This window comes from Mustela nigripes, chromosome 4, assembly GCF_022355385.1.
Source record: "Mustela nigripes isolate SB6536 chromosome 4, MUSNIG.SB6536, whole genome shotgun sequence".
NCBI lineage: Eukaryota > Metazoa > Chordata > Mammalia > Carnivora > Mustelidae > Mustela > Mustela nigripes.
In genome coordinates this window covers 63,041,699-63,066,528 of record NC_081560.1, presented here as the reverse complement: position 1 = coordinate 63,066,528, position 24,830 = coordinate 63,041,699, and the positions used below count along the sequence as shown (strand labels likewise).

Genomic DNA, 24,830 nt, shown 5'->3' with positions numbered 1-24,830 from the left:
AATTTTACACATGCAAAATAGAGGCCTGTTTAACAAAGTCAGAACCCAAGTCCTCTGAGACTTTGGGAAACCTGAGTATGTTTTGTGTGTGTATGTCTGTGTGTATGTATAATTTTTGGTTCTAGTTTAGTGAGAACATAGAAGTGTTTGGACTCAGCTCTACTGAAATGACTAAAGCCCTATGGAAATGACCTCAACCCTGCCAGCAATGAAATGCCTGTGACCGCAGGGAAGATGGCCTGGTCACAGTGAGCAGCTCCACCCCCGCCCCCACCGTCCCCCAGCTGCGCAGGCTCATCCCACCAAGTCCCCATGGGTCTGAAGGCTTTCAGCTGCACCCAGTACAAAGCACGTACATCATCGGACCAATTTCTGAATAGATTTTATAAATATATACAAATCAGTTACAGGCACTTGAAATGTCTTTGGCTGGAATAACCCAACATTGCGAGATAATATATTCACAGAGTGTCCAGGCCCAGGCTGGGTTCAGCAGGCAATGATTATGGTTCTCTTAGTCTCTCTACTGTGCATTGTTTCTTAACTTACTTGTTATCTTTTTACTTTTTAAATTAAATTATTGCAGTTCTAGGAAGAAAGTTATACATGGAGGCTTTAAATATCAGAGTTATAGAGTCTGTTATTAGACTCAAGGTGACCTCTGAGGTACTAAACAGATTATGTAACCTCTGTTTGTTATAGATCCTTGAAAGAAACCCTGGCAAAAATTTTTGTGGTGAACTTGACTATATTTAGCTCACTTTGGCTCACTTAGAAGAGATTTACTATGGGTATCCTTAGTTTAGATAATCCTATTCAGAGCCTAAAGGCTCCTGCTGTGCCTTTGCCTCTTGGGAATCTATCACTTTATTTACTTCCTGGAGTGTGGAATAGGCAGAGCTTCAGGATTTTATTTATTCCAAATATACCATTATTTGTGAGAAGGGTTTTATAGGAATGTTTATTAATATGTAAAATGTGTAATTTGTTTTTTACTTTTAGACTTGTGGTTATTTTAATTTAGAGTGTTAAGAAAAGTTGGTCATGATTTTATTCTTCAGCGTATTTTCCTAACCCTGTTGCTATAAATTAAATTAGATAAAAAATAAACTCTACAGCCAGTTGACAAGAAAGGAAAACACTCTCTTTTGGTGATCACCATTCCATCTGTTATATGCCAGTAGCCAATAGAAACAGATGGTGCTTTATTCACACCTTGTTTATATGTATAATATTTTATTTTAAATATTTTATGAGCTTTAATATATGAGGGTGTTCAATTTTTTTTATAATTGGGAAACATATACTTGTTATTTTTTTTTAGGAATTTTATGTTATGTAACATTGAAAAATTAAAAATAAGTTATACTGTAGGATTTCTGTGTAACTGCCGCACAGCTGTTGGCATTTATTCCTCGGCATAAATCTGAATTTTAGCTTCACAGGTTTTCAAGGTTTGACCTAATTGTCCTAATTAACATTGAATTTGGAATTCTGTTCATGAGCATTTTGTCTTTTTTTGTATAGAAATTATACAGGGAGGCATTCTATGTTTCTGCTAACCACATATAGTTTATTTATTAACTGTCATAAAAAAGATCCATTTTAAATTTAAAGAAAACAATACACAGTGAATATGGGAAACCCATCTTAGTGATATCAAAGATGTTGAGACACTGTTTTTTAGTTTTAAATTTAGTTCATTTGTCAAATGAATCATTCTAACCTTGGGAAAATCATCATGCATCTAACATTAAAATAACCCCAGCACTAAAGAATTAATTAAAATTTTTTACAGGTTTTCTAGTCCAAATGAGTGAAGTTATTGAAACATTTAATTATTTGTTTCAGTTGAATAAACTATTGAAATGATGCTTAGTAGCTAAAAATATTTATTCCTTTTTAAGTTATATATATTGTCTGTAATACCATGCTACTCTCTTTATGGATATTTTATGACCTTCTGTTTTCAAGAAAATCTACCATAGGCAGATAAAGAGCCAGGTGATCTATGCAACTCAGAATGTCCTTATTCCTTAGGCAAATAAAATTCTTACAAAATAACAACACAGAAAAAAAATAGAAGTTTTGGAGTGAGTTTCAAACTTTTATTTACTCTTAGTACCTTGATAATTACAAAAGAAAGCACAACTTGCAATTGAACCCTCAGTCATTTGGAACTTTGAGGTAATACATCTGTGTTAAGTTCTAAAGCATATACTTGATAAATACAATTCTTCCTTTTTCCACATGCTATTTTTACCCGGCTCCTTGCTTGCTTGCTTGCTTGCTTTTTCTTTCTTTATTTTTTTGCTTCTAAAATAGTGTCAGCCTCAATGTATATCATGAAATGACCACCCACTTATGAATAATTCTATATATCTAAGATGAGGCAGGCTTTTGGATACTTGAAATTTGTTGAAATAGCCAAACATGTTTTTGTTATTCCTTTTTGCATCATTTCTCTTTCCTTTAATTCCTCTTAACATTTTCTGATTCTTTCAGGGACACCGTGTTTAAGATATCTTGTCTCTTGTGATTGTAGGCAGTCACGAATTCTATTTATTTATTTATTTATTTAAGATTTTATTTATTCATTTATTTGACAGATAGAGATCACAAGTAGGCAGAGAGGCAGGCAGAGATAGAGGAGGAAGCAGGCTCCCTGCTGAGCAGAGAGCCCAATGAGGGGCTCGGTCCCAGAACCCTGAGATCATGACCTGAGCCGAAGGCAGAGGCTTGACCCACTGAGCCACCCAGGTGCCCCGGTGGTCATGAATTCTTATACTTAAAGCTGCTGCCATTTTATTAAAGGTAGGGAAAAAGAAAGAAAGAAAGAAAGAAAGAAAGAGCGAGCCCAGAACTGTCAGTATTTTCCTGGTTGGAGGACTTGGTATTTATGGGAAGTTGTGTTTGGATTAAAACCCGTTTTCTCTTTTCTTTTTCTTTTCTTTTCTCTTCTCTTCTCTTTTCTTCTCTTCTCTTCTTCCTTCCCTCCTTCTCCCTCCCTCCCTCCTTTGCTCCCTCCCTCCCTTCTTTCTCTTTCTTCCTTTCCTTTCCTTTAATATTACTGGTGTGATACGTGCTAAAGAAGAAGCTTTCTGTAATTTACTTTGGTAATGGATCATGTTAATCATTGTACTATATAGAGTACCAAATTGGTTGGAATATAGTGTCAATTTAAGGTATTGAGGACTCCTCTTCATGGGTGAAGTCTCTGCATGTTTCAAAATAGATGAATTCTTCCTTTAGACATCACAGTGTTACAGTTCATTTAAGTATTCAAATCAGAATAAGAGATTTGCCTTCTCATAATAATTTTGCTAATTTCTGCTTGGATTATCCTATTAACCTTGGATTTGGCAGGCAAGAAAAGTCACTGAAATCAGAGTCGAGATACCTGGGTTTGCAGTTTACTTCTGGCAGTTACCAGCTGTGTGATAATCAGGTCACTTCCTTGGGCTGCTTTTTCAGAGCTCTGAGATGCTATAATTTCATATTGCTTGTAACACCTCTGTTTTTCTGGCTGGAAGTTGTTTAGTTCTTTAAAATTACCACAGGAATACATCAGTGATTACATTTGATAATAAGTGTACTTAATTTAAAGTTACTATTTTATATGTTATAAATATATTCACTTTAAAAAATAGCACTTTAGGGACACTTGGGTGGCTCAGTTGGTTAAGCAGCTGCCTTCGGCTCAGGTATGATCCCAGCATCCTGGGATCCAGTCCCACATCAGGATCCTTGCTCGGCAGGGAGCCTGCTTCTCCCTCTGCCTCTTCCTGCTGCTCTGTCTGCCTCTCTCTCTCTCTTTGACAAATAAATAAATAAAATCTTTTAAAAAATAGCACTTTAATAAGACAGATAGAAGCAATTTATAGAGAAATATGACTACCTCATTGTGTGATAGTATCACTTATTGGCATTATGCTCTATGATACTAATAACAGTCTGGATACTAGCCATACCATCATCACACCAGAGGTTTAAAGGTTTAAAGGTTTAAAGTATTAATAAGAAATGCTCAGTGGGGAGCCTGATCCCACCCCCTCGCCTACTTGTGATCTCTCTCTCTGTTAGATAAATAAATAAAATCCTTAAAAAAAATTTAAAGAAATGGTAAATTATTGGGGGCACCTGAGTGGCTCAGTCAGTTAAGCTCAGGGTTGTGATTTCAGCTCAGGTCATGATCTCAGGGTTGTGAGATTGAGCCCCATGTCAAGCTACTTGCTGGGCATAGAGCTTTCTTAAGATTAAGATTTTCTCTCTGGGCACCTGGGTGGCTCAGTGGGTTAAGCCTCTGCCTTGGGCTCAGGTCATGATCTTAGGGCGCTGGGTTTCAAGCCCCGCATCAGGCTCTCTGCTGGGCAGGGAGCCTGCTTCCCCTTTTCTCTCTGCCTTCTTTCTGCCTACTTGTGATCTTTCTCTCTCTGTCAAATAAATAAATATAATATTAAAAAAAAAAAAAGATTTTCTCTCTCTCTCTGCCCCTCCTTTCTCCTGTCTTTCTCTCTCTCCCTTCCCTCCCCCAAAATAAACAGTAAATTATTTCATTGCAAAAGAATTGAAAACATGAACTTAGAGGATTCACATGTATTTCAAAAATCAATTCAATGATTAGGTGATTCAAAAATTAGTAATAGTTTGCTACTAGATAAAGTAGTTAAAAAATAAATATATATGTCATTCAAAAATTAATTCAATGATTCTATAATTTTAAAAAACTAGCAATAGTTGACTACTATGAAAAAAAAACAACAACCCAACTACAAGTAGTTTATTACTAAAGTAGTAAACTGATTTGCTATTTCAATACCTAAAGATGGGGTGAATGAAGAGAAATAGGGAAATGTGTGAGGCTTCATGAGCATTCTTAGATGTTTGTAGAACTGAAAGGAGTCATTTCAATATTTTCAATATTTTCCCTTTTTTTTTTTTCCATAAAGTTTTGTTTATTTAAGTAACCTCTGCATCCAGCGTGGGGCTCGAACTAATGACTGTGAAATCAACAAGAGTCACAGCCTCTTCCAACTGAGCCAGCTGGGTGCCCCCAATATTTTCCCCTTGGTAGTGTTTATTTGGATCAGCTCATTGAAATGCCCGTGTGCATAAACTATGCAAATTTAAAAATAGATTACTGAAGAAGGGAATAATAATTTATCCATTTTGTCAGCTGTTTTATCATTTACATTATCTAGTATAATTATTTATGAGTTTTGATCTAACCACTTATTTTATTAAAACAAATTTATTGAGCTTTTATCTAATACATATTGTTTTAAGATTAATTGGGTCTAGAAAGATGAGTATGACATGGTTCTTACCAGTTTTACAGTGAATTGTTTTGGAGGACAGAAGTTGAAGTATAAAAGACTATAAAGGACAGGAATGTTACTGAAGGGGAGGATGAATATGTAAAGAGCTAGCTTCAAGGTTTTAGGCAGAACTTGGGTAAGTGTTGTCAATATTAAGGGCTGTTCTACACTGATGTTCTTAGACTTTCATGTATGTTTAATCACTTGCAGATCTTGTTAAAAGGCAGATTCTGATTCAGTATGGTGAAAGCATGAGCTTCGACATTTCTGACAAGCTCCCAGGGCATGCCAGTGCTTAGGAGCTATGTTGGTATTCTGAGGAGCAAGGCTCAGTGCTGTTTTTTAGAAGTAAGAATAGACAAATATAGGGCCTGCATTTAAAGCCTTTTCATGGTATAGTCTTACTTTTTCTAACTTTTCCATAATATAATTAAAATATACTGAGTAGCAATACAAATGTAAATGAATATGTTGTTTATAAAATTACTTCTTTTGAATGACTCATGTAGTTAACTGTTGGTTATCTTTGGCCAGGCTAAATAGTATGCAAATAGCCATGATATTAAATAACAAAGGAGTCAGTATTTTGAAGAACTGAGATGACTGTAATTTAAGAAAACATTAGTTGGGTTCTTATTCTGGATATCAGTTCTGTTTAGGATTATTTGGTACCTATTCTAATTTGGGAATGTTCCTTGATATTAGCAGTCAGACAAAAGAATTTGTGGGAATGGTGCCTTCTTTATCTTTCAGTCTCTAAAGAACTATGCTCTGCACATGGGGCTTATAAATCTACAAGAGGCTGTGCAATGTGGGTAGAGATTTTGAACATATTGGATACAATACTATTATTGTAATTACTTTTAACATTTAGATGTCATCATTCTAATGGTAAGTGTGTTCTGAAATATAGGATATAAAATTTCAACTAATTAAGTTTAAAATAAGTATTTAGGGGCGCCTGGGTGGCTCAGGTACCTGAAAAGGCTGTTAAAATACTCCTTCTAGGGGCGCCTGGGTGGCTCAGTGGGTTAAAGTCTCTGCCTTCGGCCCAGGTCATGATCCCAGGGTCCTGGGATCAGATTCGAGTCTGGCTCTCTGCTCAGGGTGGAGCCTGCTTCCTCCTCTCTCTCTGCCTGCCTCTCTGCCTACTTGTGATAATGTCTGTCAAATAAATAAATAAAAATCTTTAAAAAATTAAATAAAATAAGTCATTTATACCATGTTTTAGTAGTTTTTTTTCTTTTTCTTTTTTAAAATTAAAAAAAAATTTTTAAGTAAGCTCCATTCTTGGCATGGAACCTGAGTTTTAGTTAGTTTTATTTCATCTAGGATTTGGGGACATCTGAGATCTTTTACTCCCACTTTTTGATGGCAGTTAAAAATTAATTGGTTATGTTATATAAACATGTATGTACTCTGCACACACACAGGAGTATTAGAAGTAGTATGAGCCTAGGTTTAACATTTCGGCTATAAAAGTCATGTAAGTTCTGAAGGTTTAAATGCTCTGGATGAATCATAGTTGTATGACGTGTGAGGTATTGAGAAGTCATTCCAGTTGATTTTGAAGAATTTATTTTTCTTATCAGATAGTTGTGTAATTTAAAAGTAAAGTGCTTATAAAGTGCATATAATTTGTCATGTTTTTATCTCTTGTGACATAAATTGTAACAGTGCACTAGAGCAGTACAGTATTAATTAGAAATACTAATTTTCCAAGTGCTTAACTTAAGCAGTAACATTTAACAGAGAATATTTATTTTTATTATTAAATTAAACATTAGATATTTTTGTGGAATTTTTTTTTTTTTTTCTTAGAGAACCAGAGGACGAAAGCGAAGCTTCATTCCTGAAGAAGAAAAACATGAGGTTGGAATAAGTTAAGCATTTTTTACACAATCTAAACTTTGAGAAACTTTCTTGCTTAAATTATTTCTTTTTTCCCCATATCCTGATTTTTATGTTTTGTTTTGTTTTCCCTTGTATGGCAGGAAAGAATTCCTAGAGAGAGAAGGCAGAGGCAGTCTGTGTTACAAAAGAAGCCTAAGGCTGAAGATTTACGAACTGAATGTGCAACTTGCAAGGGAACTGGAGACAATGAAAATCTTGTCAGGTAAATTGGATGCTGAGACTTTGTCTTTAGGGGATTAAAATTCCATCTTCATATTTTCTCATCACAGATATAATGGGGGAAAAAAATCACAATATAGGACCTTTCTTAAAATCTTATTTAGTGGAAATAGTAGTTCAGAAACATATTTCATGTGCATGGCTATTTTCTGGCTTTAGGTGTAATTAAGAATGATAATCTGGAATTTGAGCACAAGAAACAATTTTCTCTTGATAAGAGCAATTGGTAATGCTCTGTATAGAGGGCAAAAAATAATTTGATTTAAACACCTTGTATGAAGATTATTTCATAAAACAATGAAATTACTAAGTTACATATTATAAAAGTTGAAGTTTATTAGTGATAATGATAAGACAGATTCTTTTTCAATGACAAGAGCTTCATTAGCACTTCCTTACCACTTACCAAAACGAATGTGTTAAATGCTTCTCTCATGAAATAAAGAAAGGTGAAAAGATGGCCTAGATAGATTTTGCTTTTTTGTTTTGTTTTCTTCTTTGTTTCTTTGTTTTGCTTTGGTACCTTTTTTTTTTTTTTTTTAAATCAGACATAATGCTAATCAGGAATCTCAGCTGATGTTGCACAGTGGCTGTTCCTGAGGGTCCAGAGACTGCTAATTTTAGCCTTTGCCTCTTTTGCTGAGATGAAGAAATTACTCAAAGCCTTGGGTGAGATGAAGGAGTGGGTAAAGTGGGTGAGCAAAAAGAGATCTAATTTAAAAGTAGTATCATTCTTTCAAAGGACAGTGACACAAAGAGTCTTTTTGTGTCTTAAGGAAACAATTTCTGATTTCTTTAAAAAATTGTCTTTTGATGAAGCCCTCTGAAATTAACTGAGGGCACGGAAATTAAATGTTTCAAAAGTGAATTTTTAAAACATATATTAGTACTGTTACATGATGTTAAATATTTGCTTCCAAAATGATGTCATTTATTTATCACTAAAAATCTAATTTCTATTTGTTTTAATTCCTTAAATAAAGGCATGCAGTTTTAAATTTAAATTTTAGAGTTTTTTTTTAATACTATCATTAAAGAAAATGAGGAGAAAATAAATATTCCAGTAAAGAAATTAAAAGTGCTTCCTTAAAGTTAAGAAGGTCTATCATGTTGGGTCAGTATTCTCTGAAGTAGTACATATAGAATGTCATGAGGGCTATACTGGAAATGAAACTCATTTAAATTTAGGATAGAGTAGTTCCTGTATCCAAAGATACATGTGAATAATTCTGACCATACTATAATTTTCTTTATGTAAAAAAAGAAATCCCAACCATAAGCATAACATGATAGAATGCGTAAAACAATAAAACTCAATAAAAGAAAAAAACTCATTAAAGCAGTCTTATATAATGAAAAAAATTCAATCTAAAGGAAATCCCCTTGGGGTTGAGGGTTGCATTGTGGGACATGATCAGTTTGAAACTAGTTAAAAACTTAGGTGGTTATTCTCTCTTTAGTTATTTGAAACTGTAAATATCAATCCTCTTATTTATTTTTTCAAGATAGGAAGCTGATTCGTGACATTTTTGCCACGGACCTATACATTTTTACCAGGTTTCTATTTATTTTATTTGCTTGGTCATATATTTGAAAGAACCTCAGACATAAGTTCAATTTTAATTTTAAAAACCACTTTATAACAAGAGCATCTCCAACACATCATATTTTAGTTGTCATTTAAAAAAAGTAGATACAGTCTTTCTTCGATTCTTGGTGAGATTTTAAAAATAATATTGGCCTTTCCTATCATTTAATTAATTTCTGTCATAAAATTTCCATTCCTAATTGCATTATTATAACATGCCAGTGTCTGGGATTTTATGGATAGTCATCTGGAAGGTAAAGATATTTTTGTTACTCTAGAAATGATGAATATATAAAGTTTTCCTTGGTTTTGCCTTGTTAAGAAGATAACATCACAGATTTTCTGCAAAGGTTTTAAAGAGGTAATGAAGAGGGAATTAAATATTTTTATAAATATTATATGTTAATGTTTTTGAGGATAAAATAAGCTGGATATAAAGCAGTGCCATAAAATGTTTTATGGTTATAATGTGACTCTTCTGTTAAAAACAAACTACATATTCAATATAAGCACGATTGCTCTTAGATTAAAGAAGAATTTTTTTTAATGTAGAATTTTATGTGTTTAAAAAGTAATCTTATAAGTTAATATCAGCCATTTCCCCTAACATCTCTTTTATTTTATAATTGGCACCATTATTGTTTCCAAATCGCCCCACCCCACAAAATTCTGCACTTTTATGATTGCATCTTAAGTATTACGTACACATGCTATTTTTTAACTTTTCATTTCAAGACATTTTAAATTAGACTTTATTTTTCCTAAAGATATATTTCAGTGCTTAGTCAGAGACACGTTATACTTATTATGTATATCTGTTAGGCTCTATTATAAAATTAAACTTCCTGGGTGGTAATTTAATTACTGTTTTACTGAATATACTGTATTTATTTTCTTAAGTTCCTTTGAACTGATATATATGTGACTCAGGTTTAGCAGCTTTGATTTTGAAACCACACTTCTCTATGTAATTCAGGCCATATAAAAAATTCCTTCTTAATTATTTTCCTGGCTTCTTCCTTTATTTGTATATGTGTATATGTTATTTTACATGTGTAATTTTTTAAATCATTGGGAAATTGAGTTCACTTAATCCGTTAACTGTGATACTAGGTTCCAACTATTATTTTTGGTTTGCCTCTAAGTTTTTCTCAGGTCTTTTGCAAGTAATTTAGCATTTCTGTGTCTCAGTTTTTCCCTTTATTGTACATGATCAAAATTATACTCTGTTCCATTAGGGACTTAAATGAGCAATAAGTATTTTTCCATATAAAATAGTAGGGTAGGGGTAGTGGTATTGTTTAGTAATACAAAGGACACATATATGAGGGTTCTGAAATAAGGGCTCCAATTGGTAAATATGTTTTAGTAATAATACATGCTTATTTTTGCCTTTCAGAGAATGTGCATGCCTTGTTTTTGTTGAGTTTGTTGAAACATGCTCCTTAAAATGATTAGACCCCACTATTTTTACTAGACATGGGAAATCTGACAATGATCAAGTTCCTAAAGAAGAAGATGGTTTACAGTATCTTAACACATTTTTTAAAAACAGTGCTTCCATTTTGCCATCTGCTTTTAAAATTTAAATCAAAATTGTGTGGGAAATTTCCGATTAAAAATGTGTATTTCTTAATGCTAAAAGCCAGAATGAAACTCTGTTTTGGAATTGTGAAGTCTTTTTAGGTATTTATCTCTCTGTGATGGATGTTCTTTTTTTTGAGATAGTTATGGCCATGTAGTGATATATTATTTATTGGTTTTTGTTTCCACAGTTCCTGGAATAATTAATACTCAGTAAGTGCTTGGTAAATGAATGACTACCTCATATAAATAATGACTGATCATTCTTTGCTGAATTAATAAAGAAAACTTTTACTGTTATAATTTATTCCTAGAACAAATTGGTCATTAAATATAAGTATTTGATGAAGATGTTTAGAAGGCTTAATAAAGGAAAATTGCTTTTGTGTCACCAAAAACAAGGGGATGAATTTTTTCTGTGTATTAGATAAGGAAATAGGCACTACAGATCTGAGATTAGTTAGTTGATACATCAGTGTAACAAACAGAACTGAAGTGATCCCTCTCCTTAGGGAATCATATTTGATTTGCAAAAGATAGATTTTTAAATGTTGGTACGCCTTTCTTCTAAATCTTTATCAAGCTATCAGATTTCGAATAAGACCAACTTTTAGACCTTAAATTTTAGCTTAACTGTGTACATCTTAATATTTAATGGGAGATAGGAGAGAGAAAAAAGGTTTCCTAAAACTAAAAACCCTGGAATCTATTTGTTTCCTTGAATAGTATCTTTAATTTTATTTTGTATTGTGGCCATTACTCAAAAGCTTTGAGTGTAGGAAATGATCTATGAAGCTGTTTTACTTTTATAGCTGAGTCCACACTACTAAATGCTTACTATATTCTCCTCCTTATTTGAGAATATGGCAAATTATATAGATATTGAACCCTAAGATTAGAATGTTTGGTCTCTCAACAATATCGTTATTACTTTTACTTATTTCACATTTTAAATATTTGGCTCCTGAGTGCTTCCCTCCTAACTAGATTTGATTGTATTATAACCTGTTAGGAGCATCTGCAAAAATTCATATTTATCAGATTTTTATTTCAAGGATTAGTTTCTGATTGCTCAGGTTTTTTTTTTTTTTTTCTTAAATTACCCATTTTGTTCTAACATGTATTGGAGTCTTACTAGATTACCTGTGTCATAGTTGAATGGTTGTTTTCTTGCAAAGGTTTTATTAGACTAGAGAGTAAAGCTAAGATTAGTTATAACTTGTTAACTATGCTCATAGTACATCAGATCACTAAAAATGGATTGTTTTAAATTACTTTAAAAAATGAGGGGTGCCCCAATGGTTGGTTATCTGACTTTTGGTTTCGGTTTAGGTCCTGATCTCACGGTTCATGAGATTGAGCCCTGTGTCATGCATGTTGAGTTTTTTCTCCCTCTCCCTCTGTTCCTTGCCCCCAGCCCCCGCAATGCACTCTCTCTAAAATAAATAAATAAATCTTTAAAAAATGAAACCTAATATTATTTTTTAAAAACAGCCAAAATTGCAGTTGGTAGATTTCTTAAAACAAATAGAATGAGTTTTTTGTTTTGATTACTCACTTGTTAGTTTACTGTTTCTTGTGCAGTTTATAACATAATAATCATTCTTAATGATAAAATTTGCATACTTATGTAGGAATATCATGATTGTAAGTGGTGGTGTTTGGATTATTTGGATAATTGTAAATTAAAACCTAGAAATAACTACAAGTTTTAAAATGATTTATGTTTTCTAATAACTTTCAAATGTCCGAAAAACAGACATTTCTCTGTACAAAGACATTTCTGGACAAGCTTGTTTTTATTCCTTGCCTCTACCAGCAGTTTCAAGGATAGGTTTTACATTTTTGTTTTACTTTGTTTTGTCTTGTATTCCTGAGTCAGTGGTTAGTTCGTACTATAAAATTACTTTATTCTGAAGGACTACTTCTAAAGCTTGAATTTTAATTATTTCTTTCAGATATGTGTGGCAAAAATGTATCCTCTCGTGTCACCCTGACAGCTTTGTGATGTACCTTTTTCTTCTTCAAGTTTGGCTGCTATTCTTTTTGGTATATGTTTAACTTGACTTTTCTCTCTTGAAAGTATAACCATCTTGAAGGCCATAGTCTCTGTTAAGCTTAACCTTGTAAAGCTTCTCCCTCCAAGTTACTAGAACTACTCCCCCCAACCCCCATCAATCATGGTGGTTAGTGGCTTTCACACTTTATAGGAAGCTGCATTAAGAAATCAGTCTGATTATTGGTTTACAAAGATATTTTTATTTCCCTTATTACTAAAGATAAGTAGGGAAAAAAGCTTTAAAAGATACTATCCTTGCTGATATATTTTTAAAAGTAGATATTTTGATGAAATACAACTGTATTTCAATCTTAGTTATTCAGATGTAGATAACAGAAAATCAAAAGTAAAAAAATGGCTATCCCTAAATAGAAACTAAATCATACATGTTTTGTTTCAGTGTTTTAAAATCTAGACTGTGTCAACTACATAGACAAACAAAAATTCAGTGTCCCTAAATTATAAATTCTAAAGTAATAATGAAATAATGAAACAAACTTAAACAGTTTCATATTGTTTCCATTTATTAAACTTTATTTAAAAGTATCATGTTCAATAGTTCCCTGCTTGAGTTTAGAATATACAGGAAGTAGTTTCAGAATTGCCAACCCAAACAACTACAAAAAGTAAATCTGCTCTGTTCACTAGTGTGTGTTGGGAGGGTGGTAGTAAGTTATATACAGTGAAATGCAAAAGTATTAAGTGAATAAATTGATGACTTTCCTGAAAAATATGTACTCATATAACTCCCATTTCTAATAATATCTGGAAAATTTTCGTTAATTCCAAGAAGCTTTGCCCTTTCCCAATTAGTCATTCTTTTCAAAGGCACCCATTTTGCTATTCTTTTCTACCTTGCGTTAGTTTTCCCTCTTGTAGAATTTCATATAAAGAATATGTTTAGTTTTTATTTGACGTCTGCTGCTTTAATAAGTATGTGAGGGAATCCCACTGTGGTTTTAGTTTACTCTGATCAGAGTAATGTAAATTAGATATAGTTATAGATATATAGATAAAGATACATATGTAGATATAGATATAGGGATGTTGAGCACATTTTCATGTACTCTCTGGCTATTTGCGTGTCTTTCTTTGAGAACTAATTCTTTTGCCCATTTTTTTTTTTTTTAAGATTGGGTTACATGTTTAGTATTGAGTTGTAGGAGTTTTTAAATATATTTTGGATGTAAGTCCTTTCATAAATAAATGTTTTTCACATGTTCTCCTTATTTATGGCTTGCCTCTTCATTTCCTTAATGGTATCATTTAAAAAGCAGAAGTTACTAATTTAGTTGAAGTCCAATTAAGTACCTTTTTCTTTTATGAGTATTGCTTTTGTTTCCTATCTAAGAATCCTTTGCCTATGTCCAGGTTACAAAGATTATCACATAAATTTTCTTCTAGAAGCTTTGTAACTTTAGCTTCAATATTGAGATATGTGATCCGTTTGAAATTACTTTTTATGATCTCAGGCAGAATTAAGGAAGGTTTATTGTTTCATGTGGGTTTCCAGTTTTCCAGCACCATCTGTTGAGAATGCTTGCCTTTCTACATGAAGTTGCTTTGGTGTCACTGTTAAAAATCACTTGGCTTTTTAAATGTGGGTCCTTTTGGAGCGCATAGGTGGCTCAGTCCTTAAGAGTCTGCCTCCAATTCAGGTCATGATCCCTGGGTCCTGGGATCAAGCCCCACATCAGACTTCCTGCTCAGCAGGGGTTTTGCTTCTCTTTTTCTCTTTCTCCCTCTGCTCCTCCCCATTGCTCATTCACTTTCTCTCTCAAATAAATAAAATCTTAAAAAAAAAAAAAAGTGGGTCCTTTTGAAACTGTATTCTATTTCATTAAGCTAAGTATTTATTCCTAGCCAGTACCAATTGTCTTGATTACTATAGTAATCAAGTTACTATATAGTAAGTTATTTTGTGTTTCTAGTTCCTTTGCATTTTCATATACGTGTCAGAAATGCTTGTCCATTTTCATTGAAAAAACAAAAAAAGAAACCTGGATATAATACCATAAGAGGCACAGGCAGCAACAACAACCACAAAAATAGATAAGTTGGATTTTATTCTAAATTAAACTTTTGTGTATCAAAAGGACAATATCAACAGAGTGAAAAGCAGCCCCCCAAAATGGGAGAAAATATTTATAAATCAAATATCTGATAAGGGATTGATAATCAAGAACACATCAAGAACTGCATCTCATTAAGACAAGACAAAACAAAAAACATGATTAAAACTAGCAAAAGACTGGAATAGACATTTCTCCAACAAAGATACACATCAGCCAACAAAGACACGAGAAGATCCTAACATCACTCAATAGAGAAATTAGAATGAAAACCACAAGATCCCACTTCAAACCATTAGAATGGCTATTTAAAAACAAAATAGCAAGTGTTGGTGATGATATGGTGATATTGGATCCCTATGTATCTCATATATGAGATATATATATGTAATGTAAATTACTGCTTCCATAATTTAGCTATTATAAATAATACTGCAATAAACATCAAGATGCATGTATCCCTTTGAAGTGGTGTTTTTGTATTTTTTGGATAAATACTCTAGTACAATTACTGGGTCATAGGGTAGTTCTATTTTTAAATTTTTGATGACCCTCCATACTCTTCTACAGTAAGCTGCAATAGCTTACGTTCCCACCAGCAGTTCATGAAGGTTCCTTTCTCTCTACACTCTTGCCAATGCTTGTTTCTTGTATTTTTTTTTTTAAACCCTTCTGACATATGTGAGGTGATATTACAGTTTTGATTTGCATTTCTCTTATCATAAGGGATGTTGAACATCTTTTTGTGTCTTGGCCATCTGTATGTCTTCTTAGAGAAATGTCTGTTCATGTCTTCTGCTCATTTTTAATTGGATTATTTGTTTTTTGGGTGTTCAGCAGGATTGTGCTCTGATCCTTGAACTTGACATAGCTCTACATTATTCAGATTTTCAGATATCTTTTATTTTTTCTCATCTGTATTTTGTAGTTTTCAGTATAAAAGTCTTGTATATCTTTTATTAAATGTATTTCCATGTATTTAGTGTTTTTTTGATGTTACTGTATAATTTTTAAATTCAATTTTTTGAAGCTGTTAATGCAAAAATGGAGAGCTGCCAGGTGTTGAGGTGGTCAGTTAGGATAGTTAAATTTATTTATTTATTGTAGTGTATAAACAAGAGGCCAAACGGGAAAGATTGCTGGCTCCCCAGATATTCCATGTTTTCTCCGCTGAATAGCATTGGGTGAAGTTCAAATCAATCAATCAATGCAGACGTGGAGGGGAGTGGGGCATTATTGTCACTGCCAAGGGAGTCCTGAACAAAAGGTTTTGCTGGTTTCTGGGCACTAGGGGAAGGATGGGTGCAAGGGCTAGGAAGTAGAAAGGACTGAGTCAGTAGAGTGTCTGTAAGACCCCTCAATAAGGAGATTTTGGCAGAGATGCACGAGCTCCTTCTTCAGTGTTTCAGTCTAGCTCCTTCTTCCACATAAGGAGGCTTAAAAAATTATACCAACCTTGCAATCCTGGGATAAGCCCCTCTAGGTCATGAGGTATTGCTATATATATATTATATAGATTATATATATATAATCTATATAATATATAAATATTTATATATTTATATAATATATAATTTATACAATATATAAATATATAATAATATATTTATAATTAATTATAATTAATATAATTAATATATATTATATATATAATATATAAATTATATAATATATAAATATATAATTTATATAATATATATATTATAGCAATACCTCATGACCTAGAGGTCATATATATAAACATATATATATATATGTGTGTGTGTTTATATGTTTTTGGATTTCATTTTTTAATATTTTGATAAAGGCTTTGTGTCTCTATTCATGAAAGTGTTGTTTTTGTTAATTTCTTATAAAGTCTTTATCAGGTTTTGTTTTTAGAGTATACTGACCCTCTACAAGCACATGAAAGTGTTCCTCTCTCATTTATCTTTATAATTGATACTTTTCCACTAAATTTTTTATGAAACCATTTGCATTATAGTTTTAGTTCTTGGGCAGTTTTTGATAATTCATTTTTTAAAATAAATAGAGAGCTATTGAAATATTTTTAATTTTGTTTTGTGTCTGTTTTGATAAGATGGGTTTTCCAGGGAATTTTTAAATTTCATCTCAGTTGTCAGTTGCTTCTTTTCTTTAGTTGTACTTTCTTTTGAATATGCACTGCTTATTCAAATATTTGCTTACTTTACTACTTGTAATATTTTGGATCACATTCTCTTCTTTTTAAGACAAGGTCAGTGTTTACTTCTTCCATGTACCTTTCCTGACTTAGATGATTCCACAGTGATCTTTTTCTTGCTTCAGTTGCCCTTGGGACTCATATACAGTCCTACATCATGCTGTCATCCTCTTGTTTAAAAATTCTCTATGAATTATTTTTACTTTTTCTATTAGTTAAGGGTAAGGTCTTGGCCTTCCATTGTTTTGTGAAGGTTTTTATAATCTAATATAGTATGCCACAGGTAATTAATTCAGAATAAATACTTACTAAATTATTTGCTGATACATTGCTAGATCTGTACACCTTTGTAGCTTTATACAATTGAAATATTTTGTAATTTCTTTGAGGGAAGAGACAGTTCTTTAAATAGTTTTTGTTTTATTTTTAAAATTTATAAGCATTTTTAATTATTAAAAACAAACTTAAAAATAGTATATACATATTGTAAGGAAAAAGTAGTTGTATAATAGTTTTTCTTTTTAAACCTTTTCTTTTTTTTTTTTAAGATTTTGTTTATTTGACAGACAGATCACAAGCAGGTAGAGATGCAGGCAGAGAGAGAGTGGAGGAAGCAGGCTCCCCGCTGAGCAGAGAGCCCCATGTAGGGCTTGATCCTAGAACCCTGGGATCATGACCTGAGCCAAGGGCAGAGGCTTAACCCACTGAGCCACCCAGGTGCCCTGTATAATAGTTTTTTGATTGAGATACTTCACTGAGAGATCTCAGCTACTTCATACTTGTCACTTGCCAATTCTGTCATTTTAGGCAAGTTAGTTCATCTCTATGGATCTCTGTTTTCTTATTTTAGAAGAACTTAGGCTGTATCATCTCTGAAGTCTAACATAGTAGCTCTGATATTCACAGATTATGCGATACTCCCAAATTGCCAAGCCCACGCTGTTTGTTTACATTCCCTCACAAGCTCTCCTGGAAATACATATTGTCAGTAGGGTCTCTTTCGAGTCTACCCTATAACTATGTAGGATGTGATTATATCTCTTGATTAAGTCTCAAGAAAAAAAAAATCTCTTAGAGTGGAAGCTGTTGTGTTGCTGTGTCTCTCTCCTTCAGCTAAAGAGGAGAGGAAAATAAGTTTATTCACTACCTGCTTCCATTGTTAAATAGCAAATACTTCTTTTTTTTTTTTTTAAAGATTTACTTATTTATTTGAGAGGGAGAGTGTGAGCAAGGGGAAGCACATAGGAGAGGGAGAGAACCCCAGGTAGACTCCCCACTGAGCATGGAAACTGAGGTGGGGGTCAGTCTCATGATTCCTAAATCATGACCTGAGCCAAAACCAAGAGTCAGACACCCAAGTGACTGAGAGCCACCTACACACCCCACTTTTTAAAAAATTTATTTATTCTCTGAATTAAAGATGTATGTTATTAGCTTCAGGTGTGCAGTCTAATGATTTAACAATTTTATAAATTACTCAGTGCTCATCATGGTAAGTGTACTGTTAATCCTTTTTATCTATTTCATTTATCTCCCCATCTACTTCCCCTGTGGCAACCACCATTTTGTTCTCTGTATTTAAGAGTTTGCTTTTTTGTTTTCTCTTTTTTTTTCTTTGTCTTATCATTTGTTTTATCTTTTAAATTCCAAGTTTGAGCGAAATCATATGGTTTTTGTCTTTCTCTGACTTATTTCACTTAGCACCATATCCATGGTAGTTCCATCCATGTTGTTGAAAATGGCAAGATCTCATTCCTTTTCATTACTGAGTAATATTCATATTCATTAATTCATATTCAGATACACCCACACACACTACATCTTTATCCCTTCATCTGTGGATAGACATTTATATACTTGGCTTGCTTCCATATCTTGCCTATTATAGGGCTAAATATAGGGGTGTACATAGCTTTTCTAGTTGGTGCTTTTGTTTTCTTTGGGTGAGTACCAATAGTGGAATTACTGGATCGTACAGTTTTTAACATTTTGTGGAACTTCCATACTGTTTTCAACAGCGTCTGCACCAATTTGCTTGCCCACCAAGAGTGCATGAGGGTTCCTTTTCTTCCACAAGTGCTTGCCAGCACTTACTATTTCTTGTCCTTTTTATTTTAGCTGTTTTGACTGGTGTGAGATGATATTTCATTGTTTTGATCTACATTTCCTTGATGTGTGATGTTGAGCATCTTTTCATGTGTCTTTTGGCCATTAGAATATCTTCTTTGGAAAAATGGTCCTCTTCCTATTTTTTAGTGGGATTATTTAGTTCTTTGGTGTTAAGTTGTATAAGTTCTTTATATATTTTAGATATTGACCCCTTCTCAGATATATTAGTTGCAGATATCTTCTCTTATCCCATAGTTTGCCTTATGGTTTTGTTAATGGTTTCCCTCTCTATACAAAAGCTTTTTATTTGATTATAGTGTCAGTAGTTTAATTTTGCTTTTGTTTCTCTTGCCTGAAGAGACATATTTAGAAAAGTGTTGCTAAGGCTGATGTAAAAGAAATTACTGCCTATGTCTTCTTCTAGGAGTTTTATGGTTTCAGGTGTCATATTTAGGTGTTTAATCCACTTTGAGTTTATTTTTGTGCATAGTGTAAGGAAATGGTACATTTTTTTTGTTTTTTCAGTTTTGGGTTTTCTTTTTGCATGTAGTTGTCCCATTTTCTCAGCACCATTTGTCGAAAAAGCTATCTTTTCTCCGTTGTATACCCTTAACTCTTGTTGTAGTTTAATTGACCATTTATGCTTTGGTTTATATCTAGGCTCTATTTTGTTCCATTGATCTATATGTCTGCTTTTGTGCCAGTACCATATGTTTTGATTAATATACCTTTGTAATATAACTTATACTCTGGAATTGTGATACTCAAGCTTTGTTTTTCTTTCTCAGGATTGCTTTGGCTCTTTGGGGTCTTTTGTGGTTCTGTACAAATTTTAGGATTGTTTGTTCTCGTTCTCTAAAAAATGTTGGTGTTTTGATAGTGATTGCATTAAATCTGTAGATTGCTTATGGACATTTTAAACTGTATTGCTTCTTCTAATTCATGGGCATGGGATATCTTTTCATTTGTTTGTGTTGTCTTCAATTTCTTTCATCAGTGTTTTATAGTTTTCAGAATATACCTCCTTGCTTTATTCATCCGTATTTTATTTTTTGTCATTTTTTAAATGCGATTGTTTTCTTAATTTCTCTTTTATTTGATTATTAGTCTAAATAAATGCAACTGATAATTAGTATTAATTATTGTTAAGAAATGCAACTGATATTTAATTGTGTATCCTGTGACTTTCCTGAAATCATTTATGAGTCTTTAGGGTTTTCTATATGTATAGTATAAGATCATCTGCAAATAGTGACAGTTTTACTTTTTCTTTACCAGTTTGATGCCTTTTATTTCTTTTACTTACTTGATGGCTGTGGCTAGGACTTCCAGTACTAAGCTGAAGAGATGGCAAGAGTGGACATTCAGTGTTCCTGCACTTAGAGAAAAAGTGCTCACTTTTTCATCATTGAATATGATGTTAGCTTTGGCCTTTTCATATTATGGCCTTTATTATGCTGAGGTGTGTTCCCTCTAAACCTACTTTGTTGAGAGCTTTTATCAAGAATGGATGTTGTACTTTGTGAAATGTCTTTTCTCATCTGTTGAGATGATCATGTGTTTTTTATCATTTCTCTTGTTAATGTGATGTATCACACTGATTTGTGAATATTGAACCACCCTTTTATCCCTGAGATAAATCCCACTTTTTCCTGGTAATTGATTTTTTTAATGTAAAGTTTGGTAATATTTTGTTGAGGATTTTTATATCTATGTTTATCAGAGATAATTGGCCAGTGGTTTTCTTTTTGTTGTTGTTGTCTTTATCTGGTTTGTTATCAGGGTATTGCTGACCTCATAGAATAAATTTGGAAGCTTTCTTTCCTCTTCTATATTTTTGGAATAGTTTGAGAAGAATAGGTATTACCTCTTCCTTAAATGTTTGCTAGAATTCACCTTTGAAGCTGTCTGGTCCTGGAATTTTGGCTGATGGGAGTTTTTTTGTTTTTGTTCTTGTTTTTTTTTAATTACCTATTTCAGTTACATTGCTAGTAATCAGTCTATTCAAATTTTCTATTTCTTCCTTATTCAGTTTTGGAATTTATCCATTTCTTTTAGGTTATTGAATCTGTAGGCATATATTTTATAATATTCCCTTATAATCCCCCTGTATTTCTGTGGTGTTGGTTGTTACTTTTCCTTCATTTCTGACTTTATTTATTTGAGATTTGAGTCTTCCCTCTTTTTAATGAGTCTTCCCTTTTTTAATGAGTCTGGCTAAAGATTTATAATTTTGATATCTTTTCAAAGAACCAGCTTCTGGTTTCATTGATCTATTATACTTTTTGTGGGGGGAGGACCTCTATTTCATTTGTTTCTGCTTTGATCTTTCTAATTCTCTTCCTTCTACTGGTTTTGGGCTTTGTTCTTTTTTTTTAAACTAGCTCCTTTAGGTGTAAGGTTAAATCGTTTATCCTGCTGAGTCAGTTCAATCAGAATCCCCCCACCCTTGATATCTTACCATCCTAGATATCTGGTCAGGTGCTTCATCCTCCACCTCTCTGAAGGGGATGTCTGATCACCAGGGCGAGCTTCTGCAACAATCCTGTTTGGTTGGTTTTAGCTAGAATCTCCCCTTATTTTTGATGTATCCTCTTAATAATTTTTCATCCACTGATTTCCACCCTTTTCCTTGGCCATAAATTCCCACTTGCCCATGCTTATTCAGAGTTGTGCTGCATCTTTCTCTTCCACTATAAAATCCAGTTGCTATGGTCCTAATATCTATTGTGACGGTCCTAAATGAAGTATACTTTATCATCTTTAACAAGTGTGATTGAATTTTTTTTTAACAAAGGAACTTCTAATCAAATATATACTAAAATGAGTCTTGAGATATGAAAAAAAAATCATTCCATTTTAGTCCTTCTTTAACCTTGGTATTTTATTAACATTGGATATTTTAAAAAGTAGCCTGCTAGATTTATGTGAAGAGCCTAAATTTTATTAAATTTCAGTATTTTTCTACATTTTGGGGGATAGTACTATGTAACAGATGATTAGTTTGAGGATTTGTATCCACTCAGCTGGATTTGACACATATTTCTCTTATTATTAACTCTGCCCAGTATTGTTTCTGTGGCTTAGTTTCCTTATCTGTAAAATAGCAGTAATCACTAGTATCTACCCCCTAGGTTGTTGGAGGATTAAGTGAGATGAAATCCAATATAAGGGTTGGCTCAGTTGTTAGGGAATTGTAAATGCTCTATACTTGCAAACAACAATTGTAATAGATCAAATAATGTGTACCATATATTTTTAATCACTTAATTCTTATCCTGTAAGCTAAGAAGTATTATCTCCATTGAATTGATGAGGAAACTAAGCCATAGAGAACCTGAGTAAGTTCCCAAAAGTTGCATAGCTTTGGAAGTAGTAGAGTTGATATTCAGATTCAGGCAGTCTGGCTCTAGAGTCTGTGCTGTGAATCTTATATAGTCTCAGTATAATTTACATTTTTGCTCCCTGATTGGATAAAATGTGCCTTTGATAAATGTGTTTGTTGCAGGTTAAATGGTAACAGCCCTTTCAAGATGATCCGATGTGTTTATTTTATAGTTTTCATGATATTGTCTGAGACTTCGGTGCTATCATCTTTATTCTTCTACTATGCTATTTCCTGAATGCTTTTGAAGTCCCTCTGTCTTGTCATAAGAATAACATATATCACTATACTAATTGTAGATTAAAGCAATTTCTGGATATGTCAGCACAATGATGTAAAATTTTAGGGAGGTATATCTGTATTAATCATGAGTTATGCATAAGAAAAAAAGAAAAATAATAAGCACAGTATATTTGTATTTTGTGAATTATATTTGTAGAACAGATATATATATAAGTCAGCCTCTTGATTATAATCTGAGGTTGGGTGGGTTGTTTGGAGAGGAGGGATCATGTAAATGAATAGAACAATACAAGATAATAGAGATTGCAGTCCTTTGAAATTTAGTAAACTTAGCAAATAAGACATTGTGATTTTAGAATCTTTATAAAACAAATACTAATTTGTTCATTAATTGAGAATTTAATTCTTATACCAGCATATATGAAAGTCAGATTTAAAATCTCAGAAATACATAACCTCAGAATTACATAACCCTAGGAAAATCTTGCTCAGGTATTAAAGTGTGTGTGAGTGTGTGTGTGTATGCCATGCATGTGTATTTTAGTTAACAGTCTGGTATCTGAACAGACATGATTTTATGCTTGTTTTATGATTAAGGGTAGAGAAAAGAAGCTGTCAAACCTCATTTTTCCTCATTTCGTCTTATTCACACATTCTCTAGATACAGTATGCTTCATTAGTATAACTTTAATATTCCAATTAATATTGTTGACATATATGGAAAGACTGTTAATAAGGAAAATGAGGATGATAATTTTTCTGTTTACAAAAGGAAGAAATCTTTTTTTTTTCCCCAATGGTAGTGCATTTAATATTTTATAGACTCAAAAAGTGAGTCTTACTTGAAAACTTAATAACCAGCCAAGAAAAATGGTAGGGAAGGCACAGAGCTAAAATTGAGAAGTTGAAATTTTAGGTAAGACTTTGCCAGCAAGAAGCTGCGTTACCATGAGGAATGAAGATAACTTCTTTGGGAACTAGTTATCTCATTCATTAAATGAGCAGCATATTAGATCGATTTGAAAATCCCCTTCAATTTTCATTCTATGATTTTATAATAGTATAGCAATGAAGAAGAAGTTCAGAAATTATTTAGGTGCATAGAATTCTGAAAAATTTGCAGCATAAAACTTTCACCTGCAGTATTATTTTTAATGTATTATTAGCCCATAATATTTTTCTAATTTTAAATTGGGTTATTACATCTTATAGATCATAGCCTACCAAAATGTGAGTTAATTATAAGGTAGCCACTGCACATTTTTTACTAATTGAGATGTAGGTTTGTGAGGAATAGTTTTTAGTAGGAAACATGAAATCTGAAACATTTTTGTTCTCTCCTTAATTCTCTAAAACAAAAGATAGGTTGAACTTTTAAGTAGGCTGAAGTATATTGTACATAAAAATGATGTGTTACCTAAGTAAGTACTTATAACAGATTTCTTATTTACTCTTTATATCTCTTGATTATTTCACATGTATGATATATAGTTTCTTTTTATTTTAATTAATATTTTTTAAAATTCTTAATTCTTTTTAATCCTTTTTGTGAAACAGATTCAAGGGGCAATTATGCTCTCCTCAACTGCAATGATTTAAGATGATCAATTTCTGAATTAGCTCTTCCTACTACAGTGCACTTAGGAGTTAAAGCTGTATATAGTATTTAAAGCTGTATATAGTATACCTTTTAGTATACCTTTATATATACAGCAACCTCCCATCTAGGAGTTTCCTCTAATTCTGGTCTCTCTCTCTAGACTGCCTTATGTATAATTAAGAAAATACACAATCAAGAATTAAGTTGACATTGTGAGATGACTTGGTAGCTGAATTTCACCATTGCACATAAACAGCACAGTTATTCTAAATCTCCGTATCACTTTCAGCCAGATAACCACTAAAATCACTGCAGTGTGCTTTCCTGAAAATGCCATAATCCTTCAAATGCCACATTAAACTGAGAAAGAAAACCATCAGTAGTGCCTGCACAGTTATGTAGAAGGATGAGCCATGAACCAAGTGAAAAGATGTTCTGGAAGAATAGTAACCTTTCCCTTGATGTGTGCATTTCCCATTACATTTTTGACACAAAACGTTGCAAAATGATTTAATGGTGGCATTTTGTTTTGCTGACTCCTTTTTTTCATTAAAAAA

General features: G+C 32.7%; 1 protein-coding gene across 5 annotated transcripts in view; it reads left to right on the top strand.

Annotated features, from left to right (window-relative positions):
* The window catches only part of PHF14 (PHD finger protein 14), a 206,555-nt gene that overhangs the window by 89,160 nt on the left and 92,565 nt on the right, over window positions 1-24,830 (top strand). For 4 of the 5 annotated variants that reach the window (XM_059396776.1, XM_059396777.1, XM_059396778.1 and 1 more), the window contains exons 15-16: window positions 7,140-7,190; window positions 7,313-7,434. In XM_059396776.1, coding sequence (XP_059252759.1) covers window positions 7,140-7,190; window positions 7,313-7,434 — 173 coding nt within the window. Of the gene's footprint in view, window positions 1-7,139; window positions 7,191-7,312; window positions 7,435-7,999; window positions 8,350-24,830 lie in introns of those variants that run through there. The other variant, XM_059396779.1, reaches the window with a different exon arrangement.